Source organism: Manihot esculenta, chromosome 17, assembly GCF_001659605.2.
Source record: "Manihot esculenta cultivar AM560-2 chromosome 17, M.esculenta_v8, whole genome shotgun sequence".
NCBI classification, from domain to species: Eukaryota; Viridiplantae; Streptophyta; class Magnoliopsida; order Malpighiales; family Euphorbiaceae; genus Manihot; species Manihot esculenta.
Genome location: NC_035177.2, coordinates 4,106,582 through 4,126,979, shown reverse-complemented (window position 1 = coordinate 4,126,979; position 20,398 = coordinate 4,106,582). Strand labels below are relative to the sequence as shown.

Here is a 20,398-nt window from a genome sequence, read left to right as displayed (position 1 = left end):
AAATGTTTAGTGATTTGGGTTTTTTTGTAAAATTGGAGTAATGAATATTTTTTTTCAAAGAAATGCACAGTGTGAACATATAGTTAGATTAAATATGCAGAGTTATAGATTTTAGTGTTGGGGATGTAGTGGATATTCTTAAGAATGATATAATAGAATTAACAAGTATTTGCCTTTGGCTTTTATGCATAGCTTTATTATTCAGCTAGGTGGTGCAGTGACTATTCCTAATAATGATGGAATAGGATTAAAAGAATGATGGGTGCAATGAATGAAGGAATATGCAGAGTTATAGATTTTAGTGTTAGAGTGTAGTGAATATTCTTAAGAATGATGTAATAGAATTAAAATAATGATGGAATGGAACAACATTAAAATTGCAAGAAAATATTGCAAGGGGGTTGGCTGTGAGCTTGATAAGATTCTAAGTTAGTTTTACGTTCTTGGTATTATTTAACAATTTTGTATATAGATATTTTTTTCCCTGGTCTCGAGAATTATTGGTACATGGTTTATTTTGTAAATTTATAAATTAGGAGTTGTAAAGAGATGCTACACAAATAACAGGTTAGCTTTTATTACTTTTACTATTTCCACACATATTTTATTATATTGTCGCTTTGTTTATATTGGGAGAAATACTAGAATTGCAATCTTTTTACTCATTGAAAATGAATATTGATATAAATACATGCCATCATTTGTTGTCATAGAATTTTTACTTGTGAAATGAATATAGTCATTGTTAGGTAGCTTTTGCTTTTAATACTTGTAATCATTTTATTGATTATTGTATTGTAATTTTTTTAGATGGATGATGAAGCTAACAAAGGTACTTTTCCAAGTAGGCAATATAGTAGGCGAGTTTCCAAACGAGCCTCTACAGTATGGGATCATTTTAATAGGACTGAGGAAGGAGGTGAAGTTAGAGTCGCATTTATTTATTATGGGAAAACATATGCTTATAATTCTAAGTATCATGAGACTAATAATCTATAGACTCATTTAAACAGCCAATGTCTAGAATATTCTTATAGAATTAATAAAACTTAAAGAGGTGCTAGCATTGCCTTTATGGCTTATTCAAGTGCTAGTAATAGTCTTAGAGTAAAGCCTTTTGACATACAGGAAATTAAAAGATAGCTTGTTAAAATAATTATTATTGATGAGTTGTCCTTTAAAGTTATAGAGGGCGAAAGATTCAGGAATTATTCTCGTGCTTTGGAACCAAGGTTTGTGGTACCATCTCATATCACTATTACTAGAGATTGCATGAAAATTTATAAAAAGAAAAAAATGAATTTAAAGCAAGTTTTACAATCCCAATGAATTTGTCTTACTACTGATACATGGTCATCAATTCAGAATCTCAATGATATGTGTTTAACTAATTATTGGATTGCTAGTGAATGGAACTTGCATCAAATGATCTTAAATTTTTATTTAGTTTCTAATCATAAAGGAAATACAATTAGTAAAATGGTTGAGACATGTTTGCTAGATTGGGGGGATAGATCACATTTTTATTATTACCGTTGACAATTTAAGCTCTAATGATGGTCCTATTAGGTATTTAAGAAAGAAAACTAAAGATTGGAGGGATACTATCTTAGAATATTAGTTTATACATGTGAGATGTTGTGCTCATATTGTGAATCTGGTTATGAATGAGGGTTTAGAAGAACTAAATAATTGAATTATTAGAATTAAAAATGCAGTGAGGTATAGATCTTCACTTGCCAAGTCACAAACTTTCAAGATGTGTTCAGAGAAAGTAAAAATGTCTTCTTTGCCTTACATTGAAACTAGGTGGAATTCTACTTAGAAAATGCTTGAAGTTATTGAAAAGTTTGAGAAAGCTTTTAACAAGTTAGAAGTAGAGGATCAAAGTATTTAGTTACTTTGATGGAGTAAAAAATATTGGCCCTCCTAATAAGGAAGATTGGAAAGTTGCTAGAGTGTTTGTAAAGTTTTTGAGGCTTTTTTATATAATGACATTGTGTTTTTCCGGTTCTTTATATGTCACTTCAAATGCTTTTTTCCATGAGTTTATGAGCCATAATAGATTGATTGCACATATTGGAGGAGAGTAATGATATAATTTTGAATTCAATGGCGGCTAAAATGAGGAAGAAACTTGAGAAATCCGGGGAGAACAATGATGATTTGAATTTTTGTTATTTGTGTCGGTTGTTTTATATCCACATTTTACGTTGGCATATGTGAGATATTATTTTGATGAGGATCATGAAAGTATAAAGGCTAAGAAAATGGGGGACAAAGTGGAAGTAACTTTGACTAGATTGTATGATCATTATCTATTGTGTCATTCAAGTAATATTGGAGTTTCAGGTAGTTTAAGTCAAGCTTATAATGAAATGAATTTTGATGACATGGAAGAGGCACATATTTTAACTTTTCAGTCTAAATATTCAAAGCATAGGAAGGGGATACGAAGATTAAAGAGCAAATCGGAAGTAGCGAAATATTTGTCAAAAACTTGTGAAGAGGTTGAAAACAAGTTTGATGTTTTGGGTGGTGGAAGATTAACACTCTCAAGTATCCAGTTCTATCTCAGTTAGCTAAAGATGTCCTAGCTATTCATGTTTCTACCGTTGCATTAGAGTCTGCATTTAGTAGTGGAAGATTAACGCTCTCAACTATTCAGTTCCATCTCAATTAGCTAAAGATGTCCCAGCTATTCTTGTTTCTACCGTTGCATTAGAATGCGCATTTAATACAGGTGGGTGTATTCTAGATCCATTTAGGAGTTCCTAGTGGAAGCTTTAGTATATTGTTATAATTGATTAAAGTCTACTCCTATTCCGATAAAGCTCAAAGAAATAATGGATAATGTAGAATCATTTGAAAAACTTGAATCAGGCAAGAACTATGAAATCTTTTTTTTTTAATTATTCTAACATTTGTCTAATATATTATGCTTTTTTCTAGTGCATAGTTTTCAGAGTTATGCTAGCCAACAATGGAGAATAGTAGTATACAAAATTTAAAAGTGTTTAGTTTATAAAATTAGTAAATTTTTTTGATATTTCTATTATTTGAAATGTAATATCTAAATTCAATTATTTTTATTTTTAATTATTAAAGTGAGTAATTAATTTTATTATTTTAATAATTTTATTGAATAATATTTATTAATTTCAAATATATGACACTTAATCTAACTTTTCATTCAGGTGGGTAATTAAATTTAAATGGATGGATGCAGTGCTCAACCGATCACCTAACCTTCAAAAATACATGTCGAGTTGGTTGGTTTACTCAAAATTTTTAATCCATTTCAAAGATATGACACTTAACCTTATGTTCGGCCGCCAAACATGGTGCTGCCGCGGGAGCTCTCTTTCGGCCCATGAAGGTGGTCTAGCCAGCCACCTATAAAAGGCCTCCAGTCCGAAAATGTGAGAGTTTCTCTCTTCATTTTTGGGCAAATGTGAGTTCTTGCCCTTCCTTTGATGATTTTATGCTTTTCCTTCAAATTTTCATGAGTCTTCGCTTGTTTTTGAAGTTTTGAGCTTGGATCAAAGATTTTAAAGTTTGGGAGACTGTTTCTCCTCAACCATAAGTTTGGGTCGCATCTACCTTAGATCGTCAAGAGGATCAACCATGGAGACCGTAGAGGCCTTTAGTGAGCCAGCTGCATCTTTGTCAGTCAAGCGTCAGCCAAAGGTAAGTAGAACTAAATTAATCTATTATTTTTAAAGTAATCAAACTTTTAAGCATGTTCATGCATCATGAATGTCATGTTATGCAATAGGTTGTTGCATTAGAATTCACGAATATGATACATTGCATAATTTTACTGTTGATGTGGATGGATGTTGGATGACCCACTAGCCCTCGATATGATATGATATGATATGATATGATATGATATGATATAATACGGAAGTCCAGGTCGAGGCCCATTCTACGCCCCTGGCACAGTTGGACGTGTTATGTTATGTTTAAGAGGAAGTCCTGAGGAGTTCCGTCGAGGGCCGGGCATTATTTGGATATGCAGAGGGTTACTGGTGACAAGTCCATCATTGATGTGTATTGTTTGTGTTGTGATGCATTCCATGAGAGCATATGTTTATTAAACTGTTTTTATGTTCTGCTCACTAGGCTCTTATAGCTTATCCCTTTCCCCTAACCCCAGGTTTGCAGGATCAGAGGTAGAGCGAGAAGTCGGCTAGAGGCTGGTATAAGCTCATGTAATAGAATAGTAGTGGACATGTATTATGTAATGGATTAGATTTGTGCTTTGCCCTAGTTTATGTTTTGTATATCCCTGTTTATCATGATCTTTATGTAAAAGTTTTAATGATAAGTTATGTTGAACCAAGCTTGAGGCATGTGATGTTTACCATACTAGAGCATTTGATAAGGGCTCTAGTGTGGGTTTTATGTATACAGTTTGTGATGCATGTACAAGTCGAGCTTGGTATATGAAAAGTTTAAATTTTTATGAAAATGTATGATCATGTTTGGGATTTTATCAGGTACACATGAGGTATAGTAGGCTTGCTACGGGTTCCGGCGACCTTAAGTCGATCTGAATCCTAGCGCCGGTAGCGGTCGGGTTTCCGGGTCGTTATAATGCTCGTGATACTGCTGAAGTTTTTAATATCCTATATAAAATGGGGATGAACTTAATCAGGAGAAATATACTTTTAAAGTCAAAGCTATAAAATTCCTGAGTTTTATGATTTTGGAGAAAGAAATTTAGGCTAAACAAAAAAATTAAGGCAATCATAGATATACAACCTCCCAAAAGTATCAAAGAAGAGCAAAGATTGAATGGTAAAATAACTGCTTTAGGCAGTTTCATTTTGTGATATGCCAAAAGATTTCTTTCATTCTATTAGGCAATGAAGAAGAAAAAGCAATTTATGTGTGGAGAAGATTGTCAATCTACATTCAAGGAGCTCAGTCCTTATGAGGGAAGAAAAAGGAGAGCAATTCCATATTTATTATACCGACCAAGTTCTAAAAAGGATGAAATCAAATTTTCAATCCTATAAAAACTCACATTATTGTTTGCAACAAGGAAATGACTTTAAGGCTCACACAATCGAAGTTAGAAGGAATTATCCCCTGAAGAAAATTTTATACAGGCATAACATTTTGGAAATATTAACCAAATGATTAGTGCAACATAGGGCATATGATATTCAGTTTACAAGAAGACAAGCCCTCAAAGCACAGGCACTAGTAGACTTCATAGTAGTAGTCATCCCTACTGTGTTTGTTGAAACTGGAAATAAGGAATAAAAAGTCTTGATTAATGGAGCTTCAAGCTCCAATAGAAAGTTTTGAAATTTTGCTGAAAGGTTCCTACCGAACTAAACTCAAGTATGCAACAAAACTGAATTTCAATACCATAAATAATGTGGTAGAATATGTTACTGATAGTGTTGAGAATCTTGACGGAATTGAGAGCAATAAAAGCAGAAATCCACTGGGATTCCCAAATGGTTATAAACCAATGTCAGGATACTTTTTATGTTAAAAACCCAAATCTTAGTAAACATGAAGTAAGAGTGAAACAATTTTTAACTAATTTTTAGTTCAATAACAAGGAGATATCAATTTTCTAGGTTCTTAGGGAAGAAAGCATAAAGATAGATGCTTTAGTAAAGCTGCGAAAAGCAACAATTGACTTAAATAATGCCATTAGAGGAAATAAATTACCCAACAATCAATGAAGAAGAAGTGCTTCCAATAAATATGCGTGAAATTTAGATGACTTATATCTTATATTACTTAACCTAGGTGTAATACCCGGCTAGATTCAGACATCGGAATTCCTACCGTCCGGGGGAGTTCGAGGATGTCAGAGGTCTCTGGAAGGGTAAGAGAAAGTTTTCTAAAATAGTTTCAAGTGTTTTAAAGGTTTAGCGTAGGAAAGGATTGAGTTTTGAAGAGATATGGCCAAGGAGGCATTTTGCCATGTTCGGCCCCCTAAGGTTAAGTTCGGCCGCCTAAAGTTCCCTAGTTTCGGCCCCCGAAGGTTAAGTTCGGCCGCCGAAGGTTGCATAGTTTTGCATGCGATTCGGCAGCCAAACCTGAGGCGGTTGCTCATCTATAAGGGCACCGAGTGGCAGAAAAAGGAGGAGGTTTCTTCTCTCCTTCTGATCTAGGTGAGGTCTTGATCTCCTTAAAGTATTTTCATGGTTTTTCTTCAAATCTTTCACGGTTTTAATGAGTTTTACCCTTGTTTTGAAGAGTTGTGAGCTTGAAACAAGGTTTTGGAGTTTGAAGCTTTTGAAGCTTGGTTTCTCCATATCTTTGAGTTTGGATCATCTCAGCCTTTGTTCTTCAAGAGGTAAGTGTTGATCCATGGTTCTTATGATGTTTTTATGAGTTTTGTAAAGGGAAAAGGGAGCTAGGCATGAGTTTGCATGAGATGTGCATCATAGGGTTTATGAATCCTTTATGTTTGATGTGTGTCTTGTGAGCTTGTTTGTTGGAGTTTAAAGTTATTTGAAGCTCCCTTAGGCTTGTTGAAGTGTTTATGCATGTTTTAGAAGGGTTAAATGCATGTGTTGAGGTCTGAACAGGTGATGGAGGGACTGGCAGGCGTCCTTGTGCACGAAACTGAGTTCTGGCTAAACTCAGGTTCGGCCCCCGAAAGTCCAAGTTAGGCCGCCGAACATGCCTGACTTTCGTCTCTGGAGGAGACATTCGGCCGCCGAAGGTGCTGCCGAAGGTGCCCTGTCCAGCCTTCCTTTGCTTGTTTTGCATGCATGTTTTGTGATGTTTTAGAGGGTTTTTGGAGAGATGTTCATAGTTATGTTAGAGTATGTTTGGTACCTCATTTACGTCCATCTGTGTAGGATTGGACCGAGGAACCGAGGAGGCTCCAGAGTTAGAGTTGGCCCAGAGTTAGCCAGCATTGGCTAGAGGTGAGTGGAACTAAACTGAATATTTTATTTTGAGAAATGACACGATTCTAGCATGATCCATGCATCATAAACTGCCATGTTATGTATTAGGTTGTATTGCATTAGACTTCACGACGATGATGCATTGCATATACGTTGTTGTTTATGTGGATGACTGGTGGATGATCCTTAGCCCTTGACAGAGAGCAGATACAGATTTATGGCATGAGATAGCCATACCAGGTCGCCCCTGGATAGTCCAGGTCGCTCCTGGTACTATGAGTGAGACAGCTGGGCTGTCAAATCAGAGTTAAGTGTAGACCAGGTGAGACATCGTCTCCTTGGCACAGTTGGTCATGTTATGATATCAGAGCAGAGATAAGAGTAGACCAGGTGATGACATCGTCTCCCTGGCACAGTTGGTCAGATTATCACATGTAGTTGAGGGCTATTGGTGACAAGTTCATCCTTGAGATGATATGTTTGTGATGTGATGCATTTCATGAAAGCATGTAATGAATGAACTATTTTTATTGTTCCTCCTCACTGGGCTGTAGTAGCTCATCCCACTCCCTTAACCCCAGTTTTGCAGGTTCTGAGATAGCTATGGGAAGTTACTTCATGTAATACCCGGTTAGAGTCCGGCACCGGAATTCCTGTTGTCTGGTGGAATCCGGGGTGTTGGGATTCTATAGACGGGTAGGAGTTATGTTTTCTAAGTGTTATGATATGGTTTATGGGTTTACAGTTCTTTAGGTTTGAGTTGAAATGAACCAAGGCAGAGGAGCCAAGTTCGGCCGCCGAAGATAAGTTTGGCCGCCGAAAGTGCCCCATGTTTGGCTTCCGAAGTTCAGGTTCGGCCCCCAAATGTTGCATGGTTTTGCATGCGATTCGGCAGCCGAAGCTGAGTTGGTCAGCCAGCTTTTGAGCAATCCTGAGTCAGCATTGTGGACAGGTGTTATGTCCAACTTGTTGCCAGAAACTTGGCCACGTCTCCTATGCTTTATCTGCTCAGTTTGAGCAGCTCATGCAGGCGTTTGCTCGTTTACCAAATTGTGAAGGGTTTGAAGCAAAAGTGAGCTTTGGAGAGTTAGTGAGGGTGAAGAAGAGTTGAGCCGTTTTCCTTTGTTTAGATCACTCATCTTCTTGTTACAGGAGGTAAGTGATGCTCGTGAACATGTTTTTATGTTTTTCTGAAGGTTTTTATGGGAGTTATGGAAGGAGATGCATGTGTAGATTAGTAATGATAGTTTTGATGAGTTATACATGTTTATGTGTTATGTGTGATTTGTGGTTTGGGGTTATTAGATAAGTTTGGACCCCTGTGATCATATACATGAGTATATGTGTGTTGAGGAGGTGGAGTATATATGGTTTGAGTGGTTGAAGGGAAGGAAAAGATGGTTTGCCGTTGAAGCTGAGTTCTGGATGAACTCAGGTTCGGCAGCCGAAGGATCATTCGGCCGCCGAACCTCCTGCTTGGTGACTTGGTTGCCACAGCTTGCCCCCGAGTGTTTTTGCATGTTCGGCTCTGTTTGGGGGATTCGGCCGCCGAAGGTGCCGCCGAAGGTGTTTGAGTTTCGTCTCTGGAGAGGACATTCGGCCGCCGAACCTGCCGCCGAAAGTGTCCTGTTCAGCTCTTCTTTTGCATGCTTTGCTTGAGTTTTAGAGTGAGTTTAAGGGGATTCTTGGGGAGGTTATAGAGTTATGCTTATGATAGTTTGGTCCCTCATATTGAGTCTTTATGTGCTTATACAGACCAGAGGAACCAGAGAGAGCAGCAGTGAGTACTGCTCCAGAGTGTACAGAACCTGCAGAGTCAGTCCAGAGCCAGAGGTGAGTGGAACTAAACTGATTCCTTGATTTAATTCAGACATTAACTACTTTTAGCATATTTCATGCATCATATTTATGTCATAGGGTGAGTGCATTAGAATGCATAAAGATGTTGCATTGCATTGCTTCCTTATTGGTGTGGGTAAATGCTGAATGATCCAGTAGTTCCAGACAGGAAGTCCAGGACCCCATTCTACGGCCTGGCAGGTATAGGAAGTCCAGGACCCCATTCTACGGCCTGGCGGGTATAGGCAAACGGTCTATGCTGGCAAAGGGTAAGTACAGGTGTTATATACACATATACATATATGGTACAGGAAGACCAGGACCCCAGTCTACGGCCTGGCACGGTTTACTGGGACTATGTGGTGACAGGTTTACTCTTGATGTGGACTGTTTGTGTTATGATGCATTCCATCAGATCATATTTTATTGAAATGTTTTCGTATTCTACTCACTGGGCTATAGAGCTCATCCCACTCCCTTAACCCCAGTCTTGCAGGTTCAGTGTACAGTGTACAGGGGATGTTCAGAAGAAGTCAGAAGTCAGAAAAAGAGAAGAGACTTGTAATAGCTTAGAGTGGACATGTAATATTAAAGAGATATGCTTGTGGTATATTCAGTTAGATATGTGCTTGACTTAGTGGTTTGTGTTGTAAATCTTTTGTTGTGTACATGATCTGTATATGTATATGTGTTTATAGAGTATGTGAAAAACCAGGCTTACCAAGTATGAGACAACCCATCTAGAGCAAGCTCTAGTCAGGGGTACAGAGTACTGGGTACTGAGATAGTGCATGCACAGGGTAAGCCCTGGTACAGAGAAAAGAATTGTTATGTTCACAGTTTATGTTTGATCATGTATGAGATTTACAGGTACACAGAGGGTATAGCAGGCTTGCTACGGGTTCTGGCGGCCTTAAGCCGACCTGAATCCTAGCGCCGGTGACGGTCCATTTTGGGGTCGTTACAAAAGTCAGCAAGAGTACAGAGGGAAGATATGCATGAATGTATGGTTGTAATAAAGTAGTGGACATGATGTAACTCAAAGATTAGTGGTAATGTAATGTGTATAGATATGTATTGTCGTATACTGGATAGACTTGTGCTTTTCCGAGTATCCTTGCTATAGTGTGATGTATGATTAATCCCTTGTACATGAATCCTGTTTTACGTTTCTTGATGAGAAATGTGTGAGTTAGGCTTAATGTATGGCTTTGATGTGATACCAGTGGATTGTGTTACAGAGTAAAAGGGTTTCAATCCCTTGATCCACAGCAGATAGTAGTCCCTGGTATAGGCCCTGAGGGCCATTTCAGATTGATATATCTGAGTAGCAGGAGTTAAGCCTACAGAGTTTTACAGGATTGGTGAGTATCTTTGTATCATGTATGGGATTTATCAGGTACACAGAGAGTATAGTCGGCTTGCTACGGGTCCCGGCGGCCTTAAGCCGATCTGGATCCTAGTGCCAGTGATGGTTCGGGCCGTTACCGAGGGGTACCGGTTTCCGGGTCGTTACACTAGGGATCCCTAAAAACAAATGTAATGCTAGAAGGATAGTGAAGAAAGCCTCTAATTATATGTTAGTATATAGGTGACTGTATAGGAGATCATATCTCAAGCCTTATCTAAAATACATTAATTAGGAGTAAAGGTTGAAAGTCTTAAACAAGATCCATGAAGGTCTATGTGGCAGTCAAAAGGATGCTAAAACCACAGTTCAAAAAAGGCAATTCGACAACATTTCTTTTAGCCCACTATAGTTGAGGATGCAAAAAGAAATTGGTCCAACTTTGTATGCAATATCAAAAGTATGATTTCATTCCACATGCTCCTACAGAGATACAAGTTGCAATTAAGAGTCCATGACACAACATTAACATCTTAAGCCCATTCCTGAAAGCCTAATATCAAAGCCAGAAAATGTGATTATTGTAATTGACTACTTTACTAAGCGGGAGGAAGCAAAAGCCATCCCAGAGACTATTGGAGATAAGGCCATCTCTTTTTGTAGGAGGTAAATTTATGCCAAGGCCACAAGGCGGATAACCGCTAGTCACTTGACTGGATGTTAGACCCATTAATGATTTTTTTTATCTCCAAGGCATTTTATGCCAGGTCATAAGACGGGTAACCATCAGACACTTGACCGGGTGTTAGACTCATTAATGATTTTTTATCTAAAAAGCATTTCATGCCAAGGTCACGAGGTGGGTGACCGCCAGACTATTGATCGAGCATTAGTACCATTAACTAAATTATCCAGGTTATTTAATGACTTGTTCCTCAGTTTGGCGATTGATTTGTGGAAAAATTAAATGCATTTCTGGTTATGTTATGAATCGATCCTAAAATAATTGGCAAAAATAAAGTCAAGGTATTTCATTCATAAAAGGAAAAATTACAAAGGAGGGCACCCTCAGGCTTCCTTCTGAGTCTTTAATACATTAGTATTCTCTACATCTATTAAGTTCTTAACAGAGACCTAGTTGGTGGGATTGTCTTCAGGCTGCTCCCCCTCCCATTCATCATCCTCCTCCTCCTCAGGAAAGATTTCATCAATCCAAGTGAAGTCTTCAATAGGAAAGCACTTAACCAACTCCTTTTTGACAAAGCCCTGACCTTCAATGAACATCTCCCCTCCTTAGGCCACTGTCTCCTAAAGTCCGGCCTCCAGCTCAGCAATTCTGTCGAAGTTGGCCCAGTTCTCCTCAACTTGAGACTGCAACTCCTGGACTTGACATTGAAGAGTTGGCTTCATCAAGGCCCGCCTGGAGCTTATTGACAGACTCTAAAGTCTTTTTTATCGTATTCTCCACCTCTATAACCCGAGCCTTCAATCTAGAGAACTTCTCTTGTAGGTGATTTTTATCTATCTCCCGTCCCCCGAAATCTCCCCTCAGAGCCTTGTTTCACTCCTTGGCCATATACGCGTACAAGGCATTTTCCATCGTGGAGTGCATGATATTGTCGTATAGATCATCTGTCTCAATCTCGTTCAGGCAATGACGAATCCCAGGCCTTAGAGAATTCTTAGCTATGAGGACTGAGAGCCGAGGTTCCTCGAGAAAGGAAGTTGTTTGGATCAGTGCCAATGCCAGATGTTGGATGCCCCGACGCCATGTGGCTCCAGCTCCAGCCTCTTCTTGTGATGGCTCAGTTCGGACAAGGGCCCCTTGAAGAAGACTCGAATTAAGTTGCAATTGGTTCCTTGGTCATAGGTGGAGGAGGGGGAGTAGGAAGCATGAAGATCTTCTCTTCTTAGCGTGCTCACTTTGGAGGAGGGCCGGATGTTCCAGCGGTCACTTTACTCTTGCGAGTAGCACGTTCCACTTTGGTGACTTGTTCTTCTTTCTAGCCATACCTGCACATATCAAAAAGTGAGTAAGGCAGTTTTAAAGATAATGGGAGTTAGAAAGAAAAATACCCTACTCTACAATGCAGGGAATGCTCTCCCAAGGGTTTTGGAGGTGAATCGGATGAGACGGTCGAGCCTATTTTGCTTGGAAATGACTTTGCTAAGGCAAAACAACATTTCTCACTGCCACATTGATGTCTACCCTCTGGGTCAAGACCATCCTATGGAGGAATTCTAAAGCCTCTTCCTCGTCCTGCCATGGCTGGACCTCATTCTTATTAAGCTCCACATATAGATTCTCATTCGTTCGGAGTTGTCCAAAACCCCTCGATACTTTGTGGCGCAGGATAAAAAATTTGTTTTTTCCAATGCTTCAAGGAGGAATATATCCGGTCGAAAAGAGTTTGATGTGTAATACTCGGCTAGATTCTGGCATCGGAATCCCTACCTTCCGGAGGAATCTCCGTTGGAATCTGGAATTTCTGAAGATGTCAGAGTCTTCTAGGGGGTAAAAATGTGTTTCTAAAATATTTTCACATGATTTTATGGTTTTAAATGGAAAAGAATTGAGTTTTGAAAAGGATAGGCCAAGGAGGAAGGACCCAGGTTCGGCCGCCGAACATGAGATATTTTATTATAAAAATCATAGTATATATCTTATAATTTAATTTAATATAAAATTATAATATTACATATAAAAATTTTAAATATTAAATTAACTCAATTAATTTTTAATTTATTATTTGTATATATATAAATTAAAACAAAAAATATTTTAAATATAATATAAAATTATATTATAAAAAATATTTTAATGTTTATAGTTTTATTTTAGAGATTATAATATATATTTTATAATTTAGTTATATAGTAAGTATTAAACTTATAATATTATAATATTATATATAAAAAATTTAAAAATATAACTAAATCAATTAATCTTTGATTTATTACTTATATATATAAAAACTAATATATAACAATAAAATTTTAAAAAATATAAATTAAAATAGAGAAAGATAATAATTTTTTTACTCTAATTCTAAAAAAGAATAACTAATAAAAATATAATATTACAATTAATATATGAGATATATATAAAATTAAATATTTTTTCTTTATTTTTCATAGCAATATTCGGCTGTTTTTTTTTTTCTTGAACTATTTTCGATGATGAGAAATAGTTTTACAAATTAATTATTTTGAAAGTGTTATGATATGTTTATTATGGAGAATTTATTTTAAAATGATAGAAAAATAAAAATTGATCTATATAAAGATAATGATATAAATATCTTATCGTATTTTATAATTAATTTTAAATTAAAAAATTTAAATAATAATAAATTTATTTATTACTTTTTAATCAATCAAAATAAAGGTAATATATAATAAATATAAATATAAATATTTTAGATAATTTTATTATCATTTCTCTAATTTTTATGTATAGTATAAATTATATATAAACTAAAAAAATATATGATTTTATTATAGATAATAATTTAATTAAATTAATATTTGATTAAATAATTTTTACTTATTTCTAAATTTAATATATTATAAAATTTTATTTTTTTATTAGTATATTAAAATATGTTATCCTTTATTAGTATTGTTATAAATATTTCAATATATTTTATAAATTCCGCTTAATTAAAAGGAAAAAAAAATTATAATTTTAATCAGCTAAAACCTTTTTTCTTTAGAAAAAAATTGAATTGTAATAAATAATTTTAAGAATTTAAACTGAAAAATATTAAGATTTTGAAATTTATGTAAACTATATGATTAATTTAATTAATAAGATTTAAATTAAATTAGTTTGAATTTTTTGAAAATTTTTGAATTATATATTTAATAAAATTATTATTTTTTAAAAATCTAATTATTAATTAAAATTATCTATTAATTTTATAAATTTAATTATCTATTAAAATTATCTATTGTTATTTAATTATCTATTAAAATTATCTAATTTTACATAATTATGTGCAAATACGGGTATTTTCCTAATAATTTATATAAAAAAATTTTTACCTACGACACACTAGGGCAAACCAAAAAACGTAGTAGAAACTAACTGTCGGTCTGCAGCAGAAACTGCCAAAAAAGCAAATGGCGGTTCAGTTTCCCTCCCTTTTCAAAATTCCTCCAATAAACAAACTCCTTTTTCGTTTTCCCTCTTCTTTTCCGAGCCCTAAAATCTTCTAAATTTCTTTCTTCGAATTTTCAAAAATCAAATTCTGCCTTATTTTGGAGCCTAACCATCAGAAGTCAGCTTTACCAATTCACACACTTTAGTTATCGTAATCTTCTTCCTCTTCGCAAATTCATCATACTCATACCCACCATTTTCATTGTTGAATGCTTTACGGATACTGACACATTACCTTCATCTTAGATAATCCCTTCTAAGCAGCAATATATATAGGGGTGTTCCTCAATTTCTTCCATAATGGCTATTTCAAGCTAAAATGTTGGTGGGTCTCCGCTATCTTCGCATACTGAAACCCTAAAGTGTCAACCTCTGGTTGTTTCGCCGTCAATTCCTTTCGGGTCTTCATCGTCACTACCGTTTGAGACTGTAGATACTGAATCTATGGACCGTTCAACATCAAATCCTAATGGGTCTTCATTAATTTCAACCATTATATCTGATTCTGTCAAAACCCTAGAGGGGTCTTTACAATCTGCACATAGTGAAGTCCAAGCTGATCGGTTTCACTTTTCTCGGTCATCAAATCCAAATAAGTCTTCAGTAATTTCAATTACCCCTTGCAACCAGTTGTTGGTTCCTTCAATGTCAGATGGATCACATGGTCATGTGCTACATGACCAACCTTTTGTTTCTACACATATTGAATCCTTATTACCTTCACCAAAGGAATCTCAAGTTGACCAGTGTTTGGTCCCAGTAACAGTCGATCCACGCCCAAGAGTAACCCCGCATGACGACGACAATTATGATGACCATAAGTCACCTACGCAAATAGAGTCCGCGGGAGGCCCTTCAAGTTCATTAGGCTCAAGGCATCTTGATGATGAGCATAATGAAGATGATTATAATCAAGTCAATTTTGAGAAAGACGGACTCTCTGAGCCCCCATGTAGCAATCGTGATGATTCTTGCAACTGTTATGAATCATCCAATGAATCTCACGGACATCGTTATGGGGTGTGTGGTCAGAGTCGCGGGTTCCAGTTTCGTTCACGGTGGAATGGTCCATGGCATCATTCAAGAGACCGCCAGTGGTGTCGCAGAGAAAACAGAGACGATATGCCTCTGGATTTCTCGCTTCCTATGAAGGAAACTGTAGTTACTGGGGTGGTACGTTTCAGGATCTTTGTTTATCTTTTAAATAAAATTTTTATTCAGTTTATATACACTGCTATTTTAGTTGTTTGTTACTTGTAAGTATCTTTGTTTATATATTGGGTGGTTGAGTTTATATAGTTTTGGTTGTGCAGGGTGCTGGGCTTTCTAATCTTGGGAACACATGCTTTATTAATGCAATCCTGCAATGCTTTACACATACTGTGTCATTTGTTAAGGCTCTTCACTCTTGCAATCATTTAGTGCCTTGCCAGCGTATGTCCTGTTTCAATTGATATCTAAATTATTTTTTGCAATATTTGTTTTTTTTAATAGGGATTTACTGTTTGCAAATTGGGATTTTGCAGGTGCTATTGATGGATTCTGTGTTGTTTGTACTCTTCGTAATCACATTGAAGTTTCCTTAGCCTCTTCAGGAAAGATTATATCACCTTCAGAAGTTGTTGATAATTTGAACTGTATCCTCTTCAATCTCTTCATTTTTTAGGAATAGTTGCCACCTTTGGCTGCTGAATCTAAAGCATAAAGGCAAACATTCAATATTTTCTATTGGCCCATGTGTGTGTCTATGTGTTTGTGTGTTGCAATGCAGATGGCACACTTTTGAAGAAGCTCCTACCTAAATGTGATTCTTGACCATGAACAATCAGACATTTCATCTTGTTTTTATAGGTACCAGCAGGAAGATGCTCACGAATTCCTTCAATGCTTATTAGATAAAATTGAATGCTGTCTGATTTCAGACCTAAATAGTGAGACCTCATCTTTTGAAAATGATAACATAGTGAAGCACGTATTTGGGGGTCGTCTTGTAAGCAAAGTATGTTTGTAATTCTTTTCTTATATTGCAACATATACAAAAGCATTGTATATTATCCATGTTGAAAACCTAAGACATGTTTTTCTTCTGCTGATTGGTTTTCTTTTAATATTGTTATTGATTGTCAGCTTCTATGCTGCACTTGTGGCCACTCTTCTGATAAATATGAACCCTTTCTCGACCTGAGTTTGGAGATTGAGGATGTTCAAACTCTTCAAGATGCTCTAGAATCCTTCACCAAGGTGGAGAAAATTGAAGATTCTGATGCAAAGTTTAGATGTGACAACTGCAAGAAGGAAGTTTCTATGGAGAAGCAACTGATGGTGGATCAAGCTCCTTCAGTTGCTACTTTGCATTTAAAGAGATTCAAGACAGATGGGTCCTCCATTGAGAAGATTGGCAAGCATGTAGAGTTTCCATTAGATTTGGACTTGAAACTCTACAATACCATCAGTCAAGAAAGTAATGACAGTCAGGTTATTATCACATCTCTGTAAACATGTACACTGCTAATTTTGCAAGCTATGAGTTTTCAAATATATGCGGTAATGGTAATCAAGGTGAATAGTGTGGATTATGAGTGGGTTTGGCTAATAGTATGGTTTGCAGATAAAATTTCTTGCCTTACAACTTGATAGTGGAAATGCATGTTCATGCTTCCTTTTTTTTAAAATTAATTTCTTTTGCAATTATTTACTAAAGCCCTCTTTTGTTCTTGTTAATGTAGGCAAATTTGAAGTATCACCTTTATGCAGTTGTGGTGCATAATGGATTTCTACCCACTTCTGGTCATTACTTTTGCTACATACGGTCCTCTCCTGACACTTGGCATAAGCTAGACGACTCATTGGTAATAACTGCAAAATCTGATCCTATTAGATATTGATTGCAATTGATTTGCTTCTAGGATTGCACAATTGCAAGGTTCTTATGCTATGTACTGTTCAGGAATTGAGCTTTTTTCTGACATTTACTCAAAACACATGCACAAGGATTCATGTTTCTGGATTTTGAAACCATATTGCCCTATACTTTGATATTCCAGCCCTTCCTCTTTTGCACTTGAGAAATTTTAAGATTTGGGTAGGTTCCAAATCAATAAAGTTTATGTTTTTAAAATGGAAAGTAAAAACACTACTTTTTGATTTCACGTTTTCACATTTCAGATTTTGTAGTTCAAATCATGTTAAAATAATATCCTGCGGTTTGCGCTGTTAGCATTTATTTGCCTAATTCATGACGTTACACTGATGACATCATGCTAATATTGGCTAATATTATGTTTCATGTTTTTGAAATTTAGGTCTGTGGTTCAAATTTTATATTAGAATTGTATTTTGTAGATAACACAATTAGCAGTTGAGGATCTATTTCTTTGATATTGTTATTTTGCTGCTATGACAGTAACAAAATAATATATTAAATATAGTGGATTCTAAAACTAGATAATTTTTTTTTAATCTCCAGCAATTAATAAGAAACAATCCTAGCAATTTCAATCTAGATGCTAACCAACCTTAAAGATTCCATGAGCACCTAGACAATTTAGGAAGCAAAAGCCTTGGGAGCGAGTCATTTTTGGTTCAGTTCTTCCTAAGAATTGAAATCTAAATTGGGATTGGATTTTTTAGTTCTCTGTTTTTGTTTTTCAAAAGTGGATCAAAATTGAAGCTTGGTTTGGCTCTAAGTAAATATGGTTTTGGTTTTGGTCTTAGTTACAAGTAAAGTATTTTTGTGATCCTTTAGAAAAGTAATTGAATATTAATACCAATTTACCAATATAAGTAATAATATTAATATCTGTGATATTATTAATGTAATGAACAGATATATAGTATTTAACTAGGAGATATATATATATAACTAAGGGTTATAGTGTATTATAAATGATGAAAAGATGATTTAGTCATATAATTAGTGGCTATAAGTTGATTTAGTGCATTTATAATTATAATTGTTAAGAAAGCTAGAGGAATAAACATATGTACAAAACTACAATTTTAATTGCACATAAATTTATAATTTTGTTAAAATCATGTCCTTAAAAGGTCATAAAAGATATATATATATATAATCTATTATAATTAAAGAACCTGAACTGAAATTGTAAAATAAGTTTTGTTCAGCTCCTATGGTAACAATTCTTTTTCGGTTTTGATTCAGATTTTTAATGGTTCTTTGATCTTCCACCTATTGTGTATATCCTAGCCTTAGCTTATTGAATGAAGTTGAATTGAGAAATTAATTGTCAGCATGGTAATGACATGCACTTGAGTGTAATGGAGTAAATTTTATTGTCTCATTTTGACAGTTTAACCAAAGATCCTAATCTTTCAGCATAAAATCGCATAGTATTTAATTTTGCATTTTTTTTTTCAATTCAACTGCTTATCTTGATGAGAGCATTATTTTATTGTGTTTGGATAAAATGCATATTTTGTTCTATTAATTGGAGTGATAAATATATTAGACTTTATAAACATGGAAAACATTATATTTAAACGTGGATTTGGAATGATTCATAAAATAGTGTTATTTCAAATCCACTCCAGAAAGCTCTTAATAAGTAAGATGGTATAGTTTGAAATTCATGATTTATTAAGAATATATGTTAAGACTAAATTCAAAACTTCAATTTCAAATCTAAGAGTCCAAACATAATATTGAGAATTGTGATTTTTCAATTTTTCACTTGCTCTCTCTCTCTCTGTCTTGCACACGCGTAGATATCTGAAGCATGTCATGGTTTTCAGGTAATTAAGGTTGGTGAAGAGGTGGTGCTATCTGAAGCTGCCTACATTTTGCTTTATGCCAGAGAGGGTACTGCCTGGTTTTCCAGTTTGATAGAATCACAAAAGAATTGCTTGGACCATAGCATTTCAAATACATCGCCTAAATCAGTTCTGGATAGCATGGATACTGAATGTACTGCATATACTAATTTGGCAAATATTGATCACTGCAAAGCCAGTGCCACTGTAGGTGATGTTGAGGAGGCTTCAACCCACTTTCCTTGTGTAACAGTTCTTGAAGCAGATCAGGTTAATGATAAAGGGAATGCTGCTAAAGGACTTTCTCCTCACATTAATGAAGCAGGGAATGGTACTGGGGCAATTTCTGCTCATATTTCTTGTGGACCTACACAGAGGGGACTGAAATCATGCTGTGATAATAAGTCTAGGGTTGGTATCCCAGTCGATGATGTTTCTGTTTCACTTGGGGCTATGGGTTGTCCAGATGGAACTTTGCTTCATGACGAAATGGGTGCTTTGGCTTGTATTGATGGAAATAACTGTGCCCAGGCTGCTAACAGAAATGAAAGAAATGGTCTTCATCCTCTGACACCGCCCAGATCAAAAAGTCCAGGTAAGGAATTTATTGTGTCAAATTCTTTATATATTCTTTCTTTAGTTGTTAATTACAAGTGAACTAAGGTGGATATATCCTTTTCAGCAGCAACACATCATATCCGGCGAGATCATCTGAAAGGGGAGAATTCAGTGAACAGTAAAAGATCAACAAGGGCCGCTAATGATCAGAGAATGGAAGCTGTGAGATTAACTAGGAGTATGCCAAGCGCAAGGAAAATCAAACTTTTGGCTGCAATGAATCCTCAAATTCACAAGAAAAGAAGATTATCATCTTCTCCATGTAAACAGGCCAGTCCTTCAGTTTCTCACTGTAAGCTCAATCATCGTTTAGCAGCTTTGCGTTGAAGAGGTATAGTTAAGATTAACTTAAGCAGTTATTGGTCAGCACAGAATGAACAGTTGAATGCAAAGTTTTTTGGCTGTAACTTTGGAATATGTAAAGTTAATTTTGAGTGTTCATTTAGATCATTTGACTAATTGTCTTTGGAAAATTGAATAAGGAGAGATTGTCTTTCCATTAGCACATCAACTTTCAATACACCCCTGCACGTGAATTCCACTAGGTATATGCAGCTTGAACAACGTAGTCTCAGTCTCTAATATTTTATGTTAAATTTTATACAATTTGAAAAAGCAGGGATAATTTCATCGAGGAAATGTGTGAAAAAGCTTTATAGGGCGTTGCTAATCATTACAAAGAATTTGGGATTTGGAGATCAAACATAAATGTTAGGGGCATGCATGGTAGTTGGGGGTTTCAAACTGAATTAAACAATCAGGGGC

The 20,398-nt window shown here is 35.6% G+C and overlaps 1 protein-coding gene across 2 annotated transcripts; it reads left to right on the top strand.

The window, feature by feature from the left end:
* The first annotated feature begins 14,183 nt into the window (after window positions 1-14,183).
* LOC110604479 (ubiquitin carboxyl-terminal hydrolase 20) lies at window positions 14,184-20,135 on the top strand. Of its 2 annotated transcripts, none has more exons than XM_021742654.2 (8): window positions 14,184-15,418; window positions 15,559-15,679; window positions 15,772-15,882; window positions 16,075-16,244; window positions 16,373-16,720; window positions 16,972-17,094; window positions 18,998-19,610; window positions 19,698-20,135. In XM_021742654.2, exons 1-8 carry the CDS (start codon window positions 14,690-14,692, stop codon window positions 19,958-19,960), a joined length of 2,478 nt encoding a protein of 825 aa, XP_021598346.1. In that variant the 5' UTR covers window positions 14,184-14,689; the 3' UTR covers window positions 19,961-20,135. The 2 variants fall into 2 exon arrangements, with proteins under 2 accessions (XP_021598346.1, XP_021598347.1); XM_021742655.2 differs by having other exon boundaries at window positions 14,188-15,418; window positions 19,701-20,135.
* The last annotated feature ends 263 nt before the right edge of the window (window positions 20,136-20,398 follow it).